Source organism: Anguilla rostrata, chromosome 13 (genome assembly GCF_018555375.3).
Source record: "Anguilla rostrata isolate EN2019 chromosome 13, ASM1855537v3, whole genome shotgun sequence".
NCBI classification, from domain to species: domain Eukaryota; kingdom Metazoa; phylum Chordata; class Actinopteri; order Anguilliformes; family Anguillidae; genus Anguilla; species Anguilla rostrata.
In genome coordinates, this window is record NC_057945.1 from 28,547,192 (window position 1) to 28,562,334 (window position 15,143).

The 15,143-nt window shown below is 38.1% G+C and overlaps 1 protein-coding gene across 2 annotated transcripts in view; it reads right to left on the reverse strand.

Annotated features, from left to right (window-relative positions):
- The window catches only part of cntn3b (contactin 3b), a 65,825-nt gene extending 52,476 nt beyond the window's left edge, over positions 1–13,349 (reverse strand). For both annotated transcript variants that reach the window (XM_064305345.1, XM_064305344.1), the window contains exons 1-2: positions 12,789–13,349; positions 4,013–4,145 (exon numbers count right to left, since the gene is read on the reverse strand). In XM_064305345.1, coding sequence (XP_064161415.1) covers positions 4,013–4,067 — 55 coding nt within the window. In that variant the 5' untranslated portion in view covers positions 4,068–4,145; positions 12,789–13,349. The remainder of the gene's footprint in view (positions 1–4,012; positions 4,146–12,788) is intronic.
- Between the last annotated feature and the right edge of the window lie 1,794 nt (positions 13,350–15,143).

Below are 15,143 nucleotides of genomic sequence, written 5' to 3' on the forward strand. Positions count from 1 at the left end.
TCTTGTTTCACACAAGCTGATTCATTTTCCAACCTTCAGAGATTCAATGCCACATAGCACAGTAGTAAAGGTGCTCAAACATGGATAGCAAAATCATAGCAGAATCGCACTTTTCAAGTGTAACCGAGCTCAAGTGTTTTCCCCTATACTGTATTTAGTAACCTTAGAGAAAGAAATTATATTGTCTTTAAAATCCTTTTTCTCTTTTACCAGATCAATGGATTGTCTGAAAAAGCTATTTGTGTGTTTTCTATTTAGTGTTTATTTGTTTTTCTTTTTAATTTAGTACGCTACACTCAAAGCTCTAAATGCAAACTATCTTATCTCGTTATTCAATTGTTTAAATATAACACACAACTTATTTTATAAACAGCAATGTCGCTGTTATCAATACTCATTGTTAATCTATGTTAGGGGTGTGTGATATCTAGAGGTATGTGATGGTCATAGATCATGAACGATTACAATTTCTCCATGTATGTATTGTGCTTCATTTTAATGATCCGTTTTAATTTGGAGTATACTGGCACCTATAAAATCAAAGGTTTTCACAAGACAATTTAGTTGATACACATCACGATATACCCTGCTATAAATATTTTTTTAAACACTGCAATCCCACGTCTGTACTTGGAATGTCACGAAGAGATAGAAAGGAAAATTCAGAATGTTCATTATTTTTTGCCAGGAAAAGTGAGTTATGGTCTAGTTATACTTCAGAGCCCGATTTGAGTCTAACTGTTCATTTCATTTTTGACTGGAAGCTGCAGTTTTTAAACTGGTTTATTTATTAAAATCTCAGCCATTTCAGACTTTTTTGACTCCTGTCGTTTTGCAGAAATGCACATGAGTGATGTTTACATTTAGAATCAGGTGTGATATTTATTAGAATATGTTGGAAAAATTACTTTGGCCTGAGAGGTCTTTACATTATTCTTTCACTTGTATTTGAAATACTTGAATGTAATAAGCAGCGTTTGTTTTCATCTGGTCTATATTTTCTAAAAATGGTGCAAATAAAGTACTGTATAGTTACCAGTTTGGTTGTACTGTTCAGAAACTTGAAAAATAGTTTTATAAAAGCAACATGAAAACAAATTGTGATCATATCATGAATCATGATATATCCTGAACAATCATGATATGATATTTTTTTCCATATCGCCCACCCCTAATCTATTTCACATGCACAGTACCATTAACTGGTAACCACATGAGCAGGTTTAGTGGTGGACACAGAGGTGGACAAAGACCCCTTCAAAGATTACACGGACAAGGGCCCTTCAAAGAGGAGCACACAGATATAGACGCCTCTTCCTCACAGAAGAGGTTATGCTCATCGTGGTCAAGGACAAGGCAGAGAGCAAGGCCTAACTTAATTGCTGTGTCAAATTAATTTCAGGCATTTACAGTAGGCATGGTCGCTAACAAGGATTTCACAAAGAGGGAGTCTGCAGTAGTAGTGCAATTAAATTTTAAAATGTCAACTGTTGGCTCCATCATTTGGATGCTCCATAAAGAGAACCAGCAAGTTTGCACAAATCATTGAAATGTCCTATTATGTTTGAGCCAAGGCACATACAGTAACATTACTTGCGTTGTACTGCATGCATTGTGCATGTTTGTGTTGCAGGGCATGCAGTGTTTTTTGCAGGCTGACTTAATTTGTGATTTGTGGTGGTGTATGTATCTTTGGGGGTGGGGGCACCAAAAATGCACTTCTGACAATTATTTGAACTGTTTATTAAATTGAATTGTAACCAGTTATTAAATTTTGCTGCCAAAGTTCATGTTAGTGCACTTTATTTTTTGTGTTTTTTTTTTTTTTTAATTTTGTTAAAATTTTGGCCGTGTCTCCAGATGAAAATGAAATCTGTACTTTTCACGTTAAGTTGTACCAGCAACACAGAGACTGAACAGAATGAAAAGGCAACCCATAGACAATTTATTTATTTATTTACTTACTTATTTATTGATTGCAGTAATGGTCTCAGTTACAGACAAATCTTTATGCTATCAGGATGATTGGGAGGATAATATAATAAAATACTAATTCTAAACATAGGTTTAGTGCTTTAAAGTCATTGGTGTCTGATATCCAAAATTCCTTAATTTCTACACAACACAATGGTTTTCATCAATTCCAAATAAAGTACCAACTGTTAACATTACCACTGTTACTATAACAGTAATGTTATGGTAACATATTTGTGGTGCAGATTCTCCCTCCTTCTCCTGTAGCCTTCTTTTTTTTCTATTCTCATCTCTGTCAAAAGTGAAAAGTTGACGTTTTCATTCATCTACAGTAACTTAACGCTAGCTGGGAGAATGCTGATGCTTACTAAATGCTAGATAACATTGATATAAATAAATACTTGATACATTTACAGTCTTGCTCAGGTCAGAGGATGTTGCATAATAACAGCTAAATATTACCAATATTGAAAAACTTAAAACATTTATTTACCTGGCAGAGATATGGGCACACGACCGTCCTTCAAATTATGTTTAATTCATGATCCAATGTGTGGCTGCTCAGCTCTACATGCGCCAACTACAAGAGGGAGGGGCACCTCATGCAGAAAAATTACAGTCGGCTGCTGTGTCACTGACATTTGAAAGAAAAAATAATGAATACAAAACGATAGTGTGTTGCTTATATATTTGCGAAGGCCAATCTATTTAGGGCGGGCCTCCCGAATAAAGCCATTGCACGGGAAACACTGAGTGAATGTTTTGTGCATGATTGTGATAGGTTCACACACACCCTGTTTCTCCCCTGAGAAGACATCTGCTGAGTAAAAAAAGGAAATGGCGGTGATAGTGTTGGTTTGGGCCATGACATCAGGCCGACTGAAATAAAATACCACATCCAGGGAGATGATGACACCTTTGGGGATGTGCAGACAGTAAGTGTGCCAACAATTGCCCATTTCTGAAAAGGCACCACGTCTATATGAAATAGATCTACGTGCTACCCTGTGAAGGTAATGGAAAACAAAATCAAAGCTACCCAGTCAGCGGAGTATACAGGTACAACTTTACAACATTGGTGCTCGGTATGAACCAGTTATTATTTTTGCCGTATACCACCGTTTTAAAAATCCACAGTACAAAAAAGCATTTAAATTTAAAATTTGAAATAACATGTTTGACTTATTTATTTATTTTTGTATCTGGTTAATAATATCTACATACGTTGCTTTCAACTGAACAGAAGAGGATGAGGAAGATAACATGACAGTCAATTGCACTTTTTGAAAAGAGGCTGTATAATAATAATAATAATAATAATAATAATAATAATAAAACTATCTACTGGATGTTTGAACAAGAAGGGTGATATAATAAAATACATTCATCATCCATTGAATAGCAGCATGTGTCTGAGAGGGTCCTTTAATACTGCACTTTAATGCATTTTTTTTTACACCAGTGCAAAAGCAGACAGCATATGTCACACCAACAAGCACAGAAAAAGAAGGAAGTGGGAATGTGGAGTGCATCCTGATTGGCCAGTTGTCATACCCATGTCACATTATCTGTTCTCAAGCCAGCTGTATTTTTGCCCTTGCAATATGGCCCTCTATATTCCTTACTCTTGCATGAAAATTGGGTTCAAAAATCTACATGGTAAAACTTCATTTCAGCTCCTTAGATTCAAATAAGATTTTATAAGGGAAAATAAATGTATGTATTCAATAATATGTGTCTGCATTGCCAGGGTAGGCTATGTTGTAAATCTCAAATAACATATATAGAGAACATGCATTAAATTAGAAGTCAATATTAAATGTATACTGGTTTAAATAATGTGGCCTTCTAGTGCACTGTTTCTGCAGGAAAAATGTCCTTATCTGGTCCTTCAATCTGATTTTTTAAAATTCTATATAAGAACATAAAATAGCAGTCAGCATCATAATTAAACATAGTATCAATATATTATGAAATGAAAATACAAAGATTTCCCTTTGGATCATTGTTAAATTGAATAAATAGTAAGTTATTTTACCTGTAAGGCAGCCAATGATTGATAGGAGCACAAGCCGTTTCCATAGTAACATCATCTTCAGTTGCCAAGGGCAAATAAGACTCTCATCCAATTGTGAATGGAATGCTTTTCCCTTGAATACAAGACTCTTAATCTGTTGGAAAAGTAATTATAGACATAATTAAAATAAGCCACACATAGCAGGAATTTACATTACTGAAAATACCTGAATCTGAAATGTTTTACTTTTTCTATTACATCATCTGTTAACACAAGGTTTAGAATAAGAATAAGAATCAGTGTACAGAAAAAAGGAATATTCCACTTACAAAGACAGAAACAGTATTCAAAAGGCTCAAATTGCACAGTTATCAGTTTGTGTGCAATTTTAAACAGAAAGTGAATCCCTAACAGAGCTAGTATCATTTCGGATAATCACATGAACTCGTATTGAGTAGTTTCAGAAAAGGAAAGGTATAGAATGTCTCCAGCTATAAGGTGGATATATGTGTCTGGCAATGTGACTCCTTTTCAGTGTTCACTGTAGAATGATGGGCTCATTAATATATTTTCAATTGCATATTTAAATCTGTGGAGACAAGCTCTCTACCACGGGAAAACATCCTCCCCCAATTTTACTGAAAGGACATATTTATTATTTCTCTCTACAATGTTCATTTTTGCATGGAGTGGCTTTCCTTATTTGCACAGTCAAATCTGTGACAGCATAATTTTTTTCAAAACATTCACCCCCTTGCTTACTTGTAAAGACAACATTGAGCAAGTTGTTAAAAAGGCATGAGGTATAAATCCTTTTTGGCAGAGATTAAAACTGTACAAGGAAAGTCCTATATGTTGCATGCTACATAAAGATAGCATGAGCACCTGTCTGTCTTTTACAGCAGTTGAAAAAAGAGAACCATAGTATTAATATAGTATTAAAATGGAAGAGTAAAGCAAAGGAAATTCATCGAAAGAGAATTTCCCATTTACACAGTGCCATAAATGTGTCCCGAATTATACATTACTTGTCAAGCCAGGAAACAAGTGCCAACTGCTCCATAAGATGAACAAGGGGGCTGGATATTATTGACCTCAAAAGCTACTTTTCTCCTCCTATTAATAGGAGCTGACTGCCAACCTAAATACAGTAAGCGGTGTGCCAATTTAGTATTCTGCTGTGCAATGCTATCTCTCATTTAGATAAGGACCGGAAAAAAAAATTATAAATTCTGTTCATGGGACGACATGGGCTGTTAGGGAGCTGATGCTGAACCACTGCGCAATCTCTCAGTCGATTCTATGTGGAGCATTAGCACTGGACAGAGAAAACCGAACAGTGACCTAGCTACTGTATAGGACAGGGAACAGCAGACTTGCTTAAATGCAGACCGCTGTCTGTATTGGTTCCAGACTTAAACCATGCTGCATTCTTAGGAGCTCCCAGTTGCAGATTGTACAGTAAGTCATGTTTGGTGAAAGTCCTTTAGTCTTACGCATGGGAGCCCAGCTCCACTCTCAGAGGGCTAAAACGCAGCAGGATTATTAATCTCTCTTTAAATGAGTAGTGATCCCAGACCTCAGATGAACGTCTTCAACTGATGTATTAATTTGTAGAATCGAACAATTTAATGTTTATGTGTAAAGGATATCTGGATTGCTAAAATCATGATGACATAAAACCTTTACTAGAAAATAGTTACTTCTTCAGTTGACACCATTGTGTTGATAACTTCCCTGGAAAATGTCTGTGCTATTGTATCATCCATGAGAAACTACAAAACACAAAAACCAGCTTTTTTTTTTGTTTGTTTTGTCAAGAAAATTCCAGGAGCAAATTTGTCTTGTACACAATGAGCACAACATAAAACATAAGAAAGATACTGCACGTGATGCAAATCTACTGCAAAACATAACCTGTTGTGTTCATGGTAGGGTTTCCTGTCAGTGCAGCAATCTTTGGCGTTGTCCCACTCGTTTTGCTTCTACTGTACATCATATCCCAGGGTATACTTTTATATCCTTGCTTTAATGTCCCTACTGAAAATTATGAGGCTGGTCAAAGCTTAGGCTGGTTTAAGATGGAATTTTCAGAAGGGATAGCAATTATGCATATTTAAAAGAGAAGCTGTCTGAATGGTCAAGTTTTAAACAATTTACAATTGCATGATCTTTCTTTTATTAAGGAAATTAAAATTTCTTCTGGCAAATTATTCAAGGTTGCAAAGACTCAATACAAGATAGAATCACCGTTCTCCGATTTACACAAAAAAATTGATCATGTGCACATGACATATTTCGATGATTTCAGTGACAAATTGAATTTTCTTACAGTTGTGAACTGACAGAAGGAACTTAATACAAATAATATTCGAAAATTCTTTTGCTCTTACAGAACTTGCTGTTGAGGCAGCAGATATTATGTATGTGAATGTATAAAACGATTAACATTATATTTTTCTTCACCAGATAGTTCTTTTGAGAGGCTGTGCTAACTCTGAGCTGTCAATGCCCCAGCTCTATTGCCTGGAGTGACTGTGAAGTCTTTTCACTTAACCCTCAGTGTCATACATAACCAGCCCTTTACACACACAGCAAAGGAATAGCAGGCCTTACAGAAATATCACCCACTCCTGCCAGACCCATACACATGGATTTCAACTGCGCCGTGTCTTTGGCAGAGTCAGCTTATTAATTCTTCCAAAGGACCAGCCAGAGACAACCAGCTTAATGTGGGTCCAACAGCAAAGGCTTTTGTCACTTAGATGGATGTTAGGGATGCTGGCCTGTCACTGATGATTGTGGATTTTAGCCATGTGCATTCTCTTCCATTAACTTCACTGCTCCCAAGTGCTTTGTACGAAACGTAGAACCCTCTTGAAAGTACCATTTCACACAGGCAACTGTTAAATGGCTGCAACTATCTCTCACCTTTTTGTCCAAATTTTTAAAGCATTGTTACTGCCTTCCTCGTAACTGTCAAGGGAGTGAGTAAGTGAGTGAGTGAATAGGTGAAGGTGCTTCCAAAATGAAGCAGTTAAACATTAAGGGCGCTATTTTTGTGGCAAGGCAAGCACAAACGCACCTGGGCTCAAGTGCAACTGCAATGTCTCGTGCAAATGGAATATTTTTCACCTGTGCCAGGTTTGGTAGTTTCATGGTGCAGTGAACCCATTTGTGGCAACATGGGTTGGGGGGTACGTCAATCGAAGCATTCAGAGCTGTGCGAGGTTGGTGTGGAATAATGCTTTGTGTTTGGAGCAGGTTTTAACTGAAAAGCAGGTGCATCGTGCTATTTTTTGTGGTGTTATGAATGTGCAACACACGTGAATGCATGTACACATAACACAGATTTAAGAAATATTTCAATTTCACCATTTTGAATGCAAGCTATGTTCACCAATTTAGGCAGTGCACCTGTATGGAGGTAATAGTGTAAGCTACTTGAATGAGAGACACAAGGAAGGTGGGAAACTGGCTCTACATCCATCGGCTAGTGTAAGATATGCATTCATCATGGCTACTTACTCCAAACATAAATTTCAGAACACACCAGCAACTTGCTTTAATTGGGTGTTTGGTAGGGCCAGGTCAATGATTGAGTGAACCTTTGGAATATTGAGAATGCATTTCAGACATTGAGATGGGTCGGGCAGTACATTACGGTACAGCCCAGAAAAAGCATGTGCATTCTTTGTGGCTTGCTCGGTTTTACACTACATAGCCATACACCTTGGATGTGACATCGCAGACCTCACAGAGGACACTTTAAAGGACTGTCATTACAGAGAGAGGCAGAGTCGCATGTGATGACTGCAGTGAAGATTACAAAAACATTGTGCACAAGAGAGCAGGGACTCTTTGAACAGCTGCAGAGCTGCTTTTTTTGTTTATATAAAATAGTGGTATTAAAAATTGATAGCAAAGAAACAAAATAGCTATAGTAAATTCAAACTAAACACATTATTTTCTTTTTCCATCCTCTGGTTCGCAAGCACGGTGCCTGTCAATTTGAAACTGTAGCGTCAGAAGCATGATGGAGATGCTGATTGGAAGGTGTCTCTACCAGCTTTCTCCTGCTCCCGGCAAGTCTGGGGATATTCACCCAGTGGAACGATTTTCAGTTTTTAGCACTGGCATATAAATGAAAATATACTTTGAGGGGGAAAATACATATTACAATTGGCAATTAAACTATTCAGTCTCACCTTTTTTATATCATAAGTAATAGTTTGTAGAGATATTTGTAACGGAACCTCAAATAATATTTTAATTGGCTACTCATTTTTCAAATTGAATAGGTGGTTGCCCAAAATGAGAGTGTACACCTTATTACTTATGTCATGATTTTATATTGGCTGTGCAAGTTCTGGAGATGAGAAGCTTTCCTGTGATGGTTAACCAGTTAATACTAATGCAACAGGCCTGCAATTTGCTGGAATATGCAGTGTTAACATAGCCTGCTGGAGGTTTACACAGAGTTTAAACCTACAGGCCACACAGACTGTGCTGTGGGAGCTCCCATAATTTGGTTATAAATGACATCATATACAGGAAAATCCTGGCTTTGCACCACAGTCCTGGTGCAAGTAATTATTACTCATCCACTGTAATGTAAATGCCAACACAGTGGATTTCCTCCTGCCTTTCAAGTATAAAGGGCACATGTCAGAACTGTAAATCGTGTCAAATGGGATTACATGCTTTTGCTCTTCAAAAAAAAAAAAAAAGGAAAAAAAAGAACACTGTGTGCCATGTTTTTCTACATACCTACAGAAAACTTTATTATTTTAACTACACACTGCTGCCTCGACTGCTGCATTTAGTCACGCAGTGTCTGCCGGGTATGTGCCATCAATAAATAAATAAATAAATAGACTAATTATTTAATTAAATAAAGAAGCAAATGAGCAAACAAACACGCCCCTTTGTAAGCTGTGCTGTCAGAACAATGATGGTTTGCTGCCTGCTGTGTTTCTCAAATCAGAAGAAGAGAATAGCAAAAAAAAAACATCATATCTGGTGAATAATTACAACATGTCTCCCATTTGGCTTTACAGGGTATTGGTGCCCATCAGCTTATGAAGTGATATGTTGAAAACAAGCTTGTTCTGCCAGACGTAATGAGGCGTCAGAGTTTCACCTCCACAATAACTGAGTCTAATGTACGTCTTTGGCAAAACAGATTCCCCAGTTAATGAGATGACTCCTTGGTTAGTGAGGCCATTGTTTGGCACATCATTGATAGGGGAGGTGGTTAAAGCCGTCCGTTCTCCCCGGAGAGCTTACATAATTGCTCAGAGGCTAATGCGGAGGAGGGGGAAGGAGTGTGGTGTCAGAATAACATGGGAGGATGTGACTTGTTTCAAGATGCCGAGGGCCGACTGGGTAAAGGCCAGAGGAAAGGGGTGTGCAAGTTAGAGTATAAAATCAGTCATTTGCAAATACTGATATATTCATGTTACCTTACAGGATACACAGATACAGTGAACATAGCTTTTGGCAAATAAATAAATAAATACATAAATAAATAAAAATCAGCAAATAAATAAATAAGTCGCATTACACTGTCTCATAAGCAATTAACCCAAGTCTTAACAACATTCAGATGGAGCTCAAGATTGAGTAACAGAGTACATTGGCAGTTACTGTGACAAGGATTGCATTTAATGTGTAACTTCACAGCATGTAAACAGGCTGAGAATTACAGGGTTGGAGTCCTGTGGTACATTCAGACAGTAGATACTCGGTCAAGGTAGATAATTAGCCCTCAATAACTTGCATTTGCTTTCCACATTTCTGGACCTACTAATCTAGCCACCTAGCATGTCTCCTGCTGTAAGAACTGTTCAAAAGTTTAAAGATGCACTAAATTGGATAATTAAAATGTTTGACACCAAGAGAGCCAATATTTTGCATGTGCTTGTGCGCTCTGAAGTCTGAAGAAGAAGGGGTAGATAAGAAGGGAAACAGATGGATGGCTGTCTGTCAGTAAATGTACTTGCTGAATTAGGCTTGATGTAGTGAAAACTAGAGCAGTGTCCAAATGAAAATAGAAAATTAGGCTAATTTCTACATTAATAATTATTCCACAACATTTACAAACGGAAGAAAAGCACTAATGCTTTTCTTTGCCACTGATCTGCATTTCATGCAAATGCAATTACTAAGATGTTATTGTCTGTTATTTCAAGTGTTCCTGGCATAGAAGCACACTGCATCATTATTGTAGAACCATGAGTGACGGTGGGCACACCATAAGACACAGTAATGCGCCAATGACATAACACTTGTGTTTGGGTGACAAACTAACCCTGACACACACACACACACACGTTTACACGAGAAAACCACATGTGATGATAAATAATTTACCAAATGCAACAGCATCATAATATGTATGTTTTGATTCATCATTGTTGATACTGTGAACAATTATTCTGTTGTGTGAACCAGTCAGTCGTATATTCAATAAGAACTATAGCCAGGAATTATTTTTTGGGTGGGGGGGTAAAATTCCAACCCAAGCCAACGAGCATCCTTCAGCATTTTGAGTGATTTCAAGTCCAAAACCCCAGTCTCTCTTGGCTATGTCTTTGGATAACTACACCACTGGAAGATCCTCCTTTGCAAATGTACATGATATAAGGGTCGGAGGACTAACAAACAAAAACAAGATTATGACAGCTGATTAGATGTGTGTTAGTGAAGGAAAGGTGTGCTGGCCTACATTTAAGTTTTTTTTAAATTATTATTGTGTGTATAAATGTGTCCGTGTGTGTGTGTCTGTGTGTGTGTATGAGAGAGAGAGAGAGAGAGAGAGAGAGAGAAAGGAGTGACATTCTGCTTAATACTGTATGAATTGTAATGCAATACCTGTTTCACAGTACAAACACAGAAACCCTCTAAATAAACACACTGAACCTTAAACTTGAAATAAAAACTGGTCAATGCCCTAGTACAAAGGTAAGTCAACCTTCATAGGTAGCACATTAAGGGAATTCCAGGAAGTTCACACCTTGGAGTGCTGACTGAGACCCTATGGAATGCTCTGATGTGTCCAGGAGACAGTAACCATGGGAGCGTGAGTGCACTTAATAGAGAGTGGGACAAGGGGCAGTGATCCATCCCGCTACATCATTATCATGGTGGCACATCCCAAGACCCCAAGCCCCAGGGTCATATATGCATCACTGTGCCAAAGAGGCAGACAGTAAAGGGACTGTATCCCCCTGTCCTTTCTCACTGAGCTCTGCAAATGAGTCAGACCACAAGTGATTTTGCCAAAGTGATGATTACACACATTCCACTGGAGTCCCACTGTCCCAATGTGTAGAAAAAAAAATACATTATTATTATAATTTATTTTTATTTTTTTAAACCTGAGATAAGATTAAGATGTTGTCTTCCTACTTACAAATACTACGAGGTAGAACCGTAGCGCAGTGTTCAAATGGCATTCCCGAGTACTTAGTCAGAACATAGTTGCTTAAAATCGTGGCATTTCAGATTTACGATGTTTCTTTTTGTCTTTCTTTTTTTTTTGGGGGGGGGGGGGGGGCAGGTGGGGCGGAAGGGGATTTAGCACCCCAGCTGACTACTACATTTAGAAGATTTTCATCGTTTTGTACCTCTGCAAATATATTTTTTCTCCTCCTTTGAGCACAGGGCCAGTAATTGTACAGAGGTTACCTAATAGTATTTGCCAGTCTGAAGAGGCACACCTACACTGACAGCGGATTAATGTCAGTTCTGGAGAATTGTCGGAACGCTCCTTGAGAGCTGAGGTGAGGCAGATTTTGCCAATAGAGTCTAGATTCCCCGGAGAGGAGTCGCCGCATCGCGAGCCGTCATGACACAATCGCATGCACAAAGCATCTCATTCAGTGTGCTCAAATTTATTTCAAAGACCACGATATTATGAGAAAGGGTAGAAAAAGCAAAATAACGCACGGCGACATACCAATTGTATTTACGTTTTGCATGAATAAACAAACTCATGGAAATACTGAAAATCATAGAGCCACAGGCAGCACCTGCCCATTTTTGTGGAGTTGGGGGGGGGGGGGGGGGGGGCGCAATAAAACACAGCATCTGAAGTTGGATGCAGTAAAAAGCGAAAAGCGATGTTCTGCACTGACCGCACACAACACAACAACCCCATATGGAGTTATACCCATGATGATAATATAAACCACAGCGAGATAAATTTCGACAGCCTCGGGCAGCATTGCACTGCTTCTCGCACAACATAGGCATTATATGCATGGCATGATCATAACCAACCGTATAGACAAATTGCGATCATTTTGAAGAGACTTGTTTTTTTCAAGATGCGTTGACTTCCACCACGTTGCACGGAGAAGTTGACAAGGGCATTTAGACTCGATTCTGATATCTCCACAGCCTATTCAAATAGCTGCATATACACAATATTCTTCAAATGAAGGTAACTTTTGCTGTATTGTCTAGAAATGTTTTTAACCATCGGTATTTTCACCAATGTGGTTGCTGTTCTTTATGGCTACCTTGTTATTATTATTAATAATAATAATAATAATAATAATAATAATAATAATAATAATAATAATTGCATTGAACGAACACTTATAATCAGGCAACGTATGGGAAATATGTACCAGAAATAATTACCATATTTTGTTAATTTCTTCCCATGATAAAAATTAAATGTAGTCCATGTAACTCCAGCGTTCTCATTCTAAGGAAAAAAGCCATGCCACTTCAGCTTATGACACATTTCCCACAATACAATCAGATAAATGCAACTGCTACTTACCAAACTGCTGAAATAAGTGCTGTTTTCCTCTTTTTCATGAAATTAGAAGACCAACCTTTGAGTTTATCATTTATCCCACTGCATGTATGAATTGAATAGAACCGGTGCTATGGGCTGTCTTTACAGCAGATTGATAACGGAACCATTTCCACAACTGGGTATGCAAGCTCAATGAGCCAGAGTCCAGGGAGAGGCGCCGAGAGTAGGTTACACCAGCGTCCACAGATCAGCAGTCGAGTGTGTGTACCTCTGTCCAGCAGACCAAATACACAAAATATGTATCTCCTGTCGCTGCAAGAAAGAGATGCTCTTCCTCTCTGTATTCCCCGAAGCACCCACGCAATTAGCCCACGAATCTCAGAGCTCCGGTTTCTCAGGAACTGCCGGACACAACGGTGCTGTAGTCTCTCCGCGGTAACACGGCGCTTGAATCACTCCCAAACAAGAGGACGGGAGACTTTTGAGCTGAGATTTACATTCTGCGCATCTCTTCTGCTCCGTTTCCAGCGCTCCAGTCGTTGTGCAGAGGCAATAGGGCGCCCGTGTCTGACGAGGGAGACGCGCACCGATAAACTACGCCACCGCTCGCCCGCTTGCTGAACATCAGCTTTTCATTGGCGAAATGAAACGCTAGCAAATCCAATGACTGGGGCCTAAGCCCTCAAGTCATACAAGATGTTCTGATTTGCATTACATAGTTAACACCTGTATGTTCTCTGTTAAGAATGTTCAATTTGTATGATTTCATTACCAGTACACGAATGTACCAGTTGAAAAGGCTACAGTTCTCATTCCTCCCTCAGTTAATTTAGACAGACTGAAGTGGCCGTGATTAACCTATGAATAACAGATCCAAATATATTACGTGAACATTCAGCCTATAAACTGTATATAATATTGTGTTCCAGTGATAGGCATATCGGAGAATCATACGATAAACCGCAATGGTTAGTTTTAATGAACTGTCAACTTTGTACACCGAGAGAGTAGGCTATATTTCCGTTGCTTTTGTACTCATGTAAACAGTAAGATTGCACATTTCACAGTTTTAACGTTCTCCCGTGGAATTATCTATAGCATTTTCACATGTTAAGACTTAAATATGTTTCTGTTTTTGAATGTTTCTCAAAATGTAAAAATACGAAAATAAATGTATAAACATTCAGTGATTGTGTTTTGTGTGATGGCCCTAAAATGTCAAAATCTAATTAAAGCACTGGGACACCTTTGCGGTTCACACACGAACAGACACCCAGACACACTTACTTTATTGGAGAGCTTTTTGTTTGGAATGTTGGTTATCAAAAAAAAAAAAAAGATTTACCCAATTAATAACTCTGTTGTGAAGTCAAAAAGAGAGAAACCAAAAATAATTAAATGATTACCAAAGCAAAGGTAATTACTGGAAATCTAGTTTTACTGAAATGCAAATAACATTTAAAACACAAAACGTATGCTTGAGCACCAAACTACCAAACAAAAAATAAATTGTTGAAGTATTAAGTATTGAACCAGTCATGCCATTTTTATTGAGCCTGCTAACTTTTCACCTTTAAAAAAGAAACAAAAAACATCTCTATCCCACACACACATGCATACACATACAGTGCCCTTTAATTTTCAGCTTTGAGCACCATCTCACTGTAACACATTTTCTCCTCCATAATTCATCAACCTTAAAAACTGCAAAATCGACTGGAAAAGCAGAACATACACGCACATACTTTCATCTGGTTGCCAGGTACATTATGTCATCTGGATGTAGAGAGAATGAACTCTAGTTTCCATCTCTGAGTAAATGTCCATTAAGGAGGATGTGGTCACCAGAGACCAGCAGTGCCTGGGGGTTCACTACCTTTAACCCCATAGTGAAATATTGTGTTTCCTTAGAAGAGATGGATCTCGTTTGTGAAAGGGATCAGTGAGTTGTTATAAACAGTGTGGTGAAAAGCAGGCACATTTGGCAGCCTTTAGACCAAATGCACTCGACTGTGGATCGTAAGCTGCTGTCTTTAATCCTGTAAAGAAATTGCCTTCCAGGTCAACAATAAGTCATGGTGTTCAGAGTGCTGCAGTGCAATCTCTGGACACAGCTGAACAAGCTGTGCCTGCCGAGTGCAGTGTTTAGCTCAAGGTAAATTCATGACAGAGTTCACGTCTCCATTTTTGTATTTTGTATGAACTGTTGTATATCGCCATAGCTGTTTAAACATAATACATATATCTCCATACCAAAATTGCTTTATTGGATGGTTAAGTTGTGTCTGAGCACGTGCATTTGGTTCCAGTGCTTATAATTTTGTATTTTTTTAAAAACTATACATATAGGGTGAGGTACACAGTTAACAATGCTTT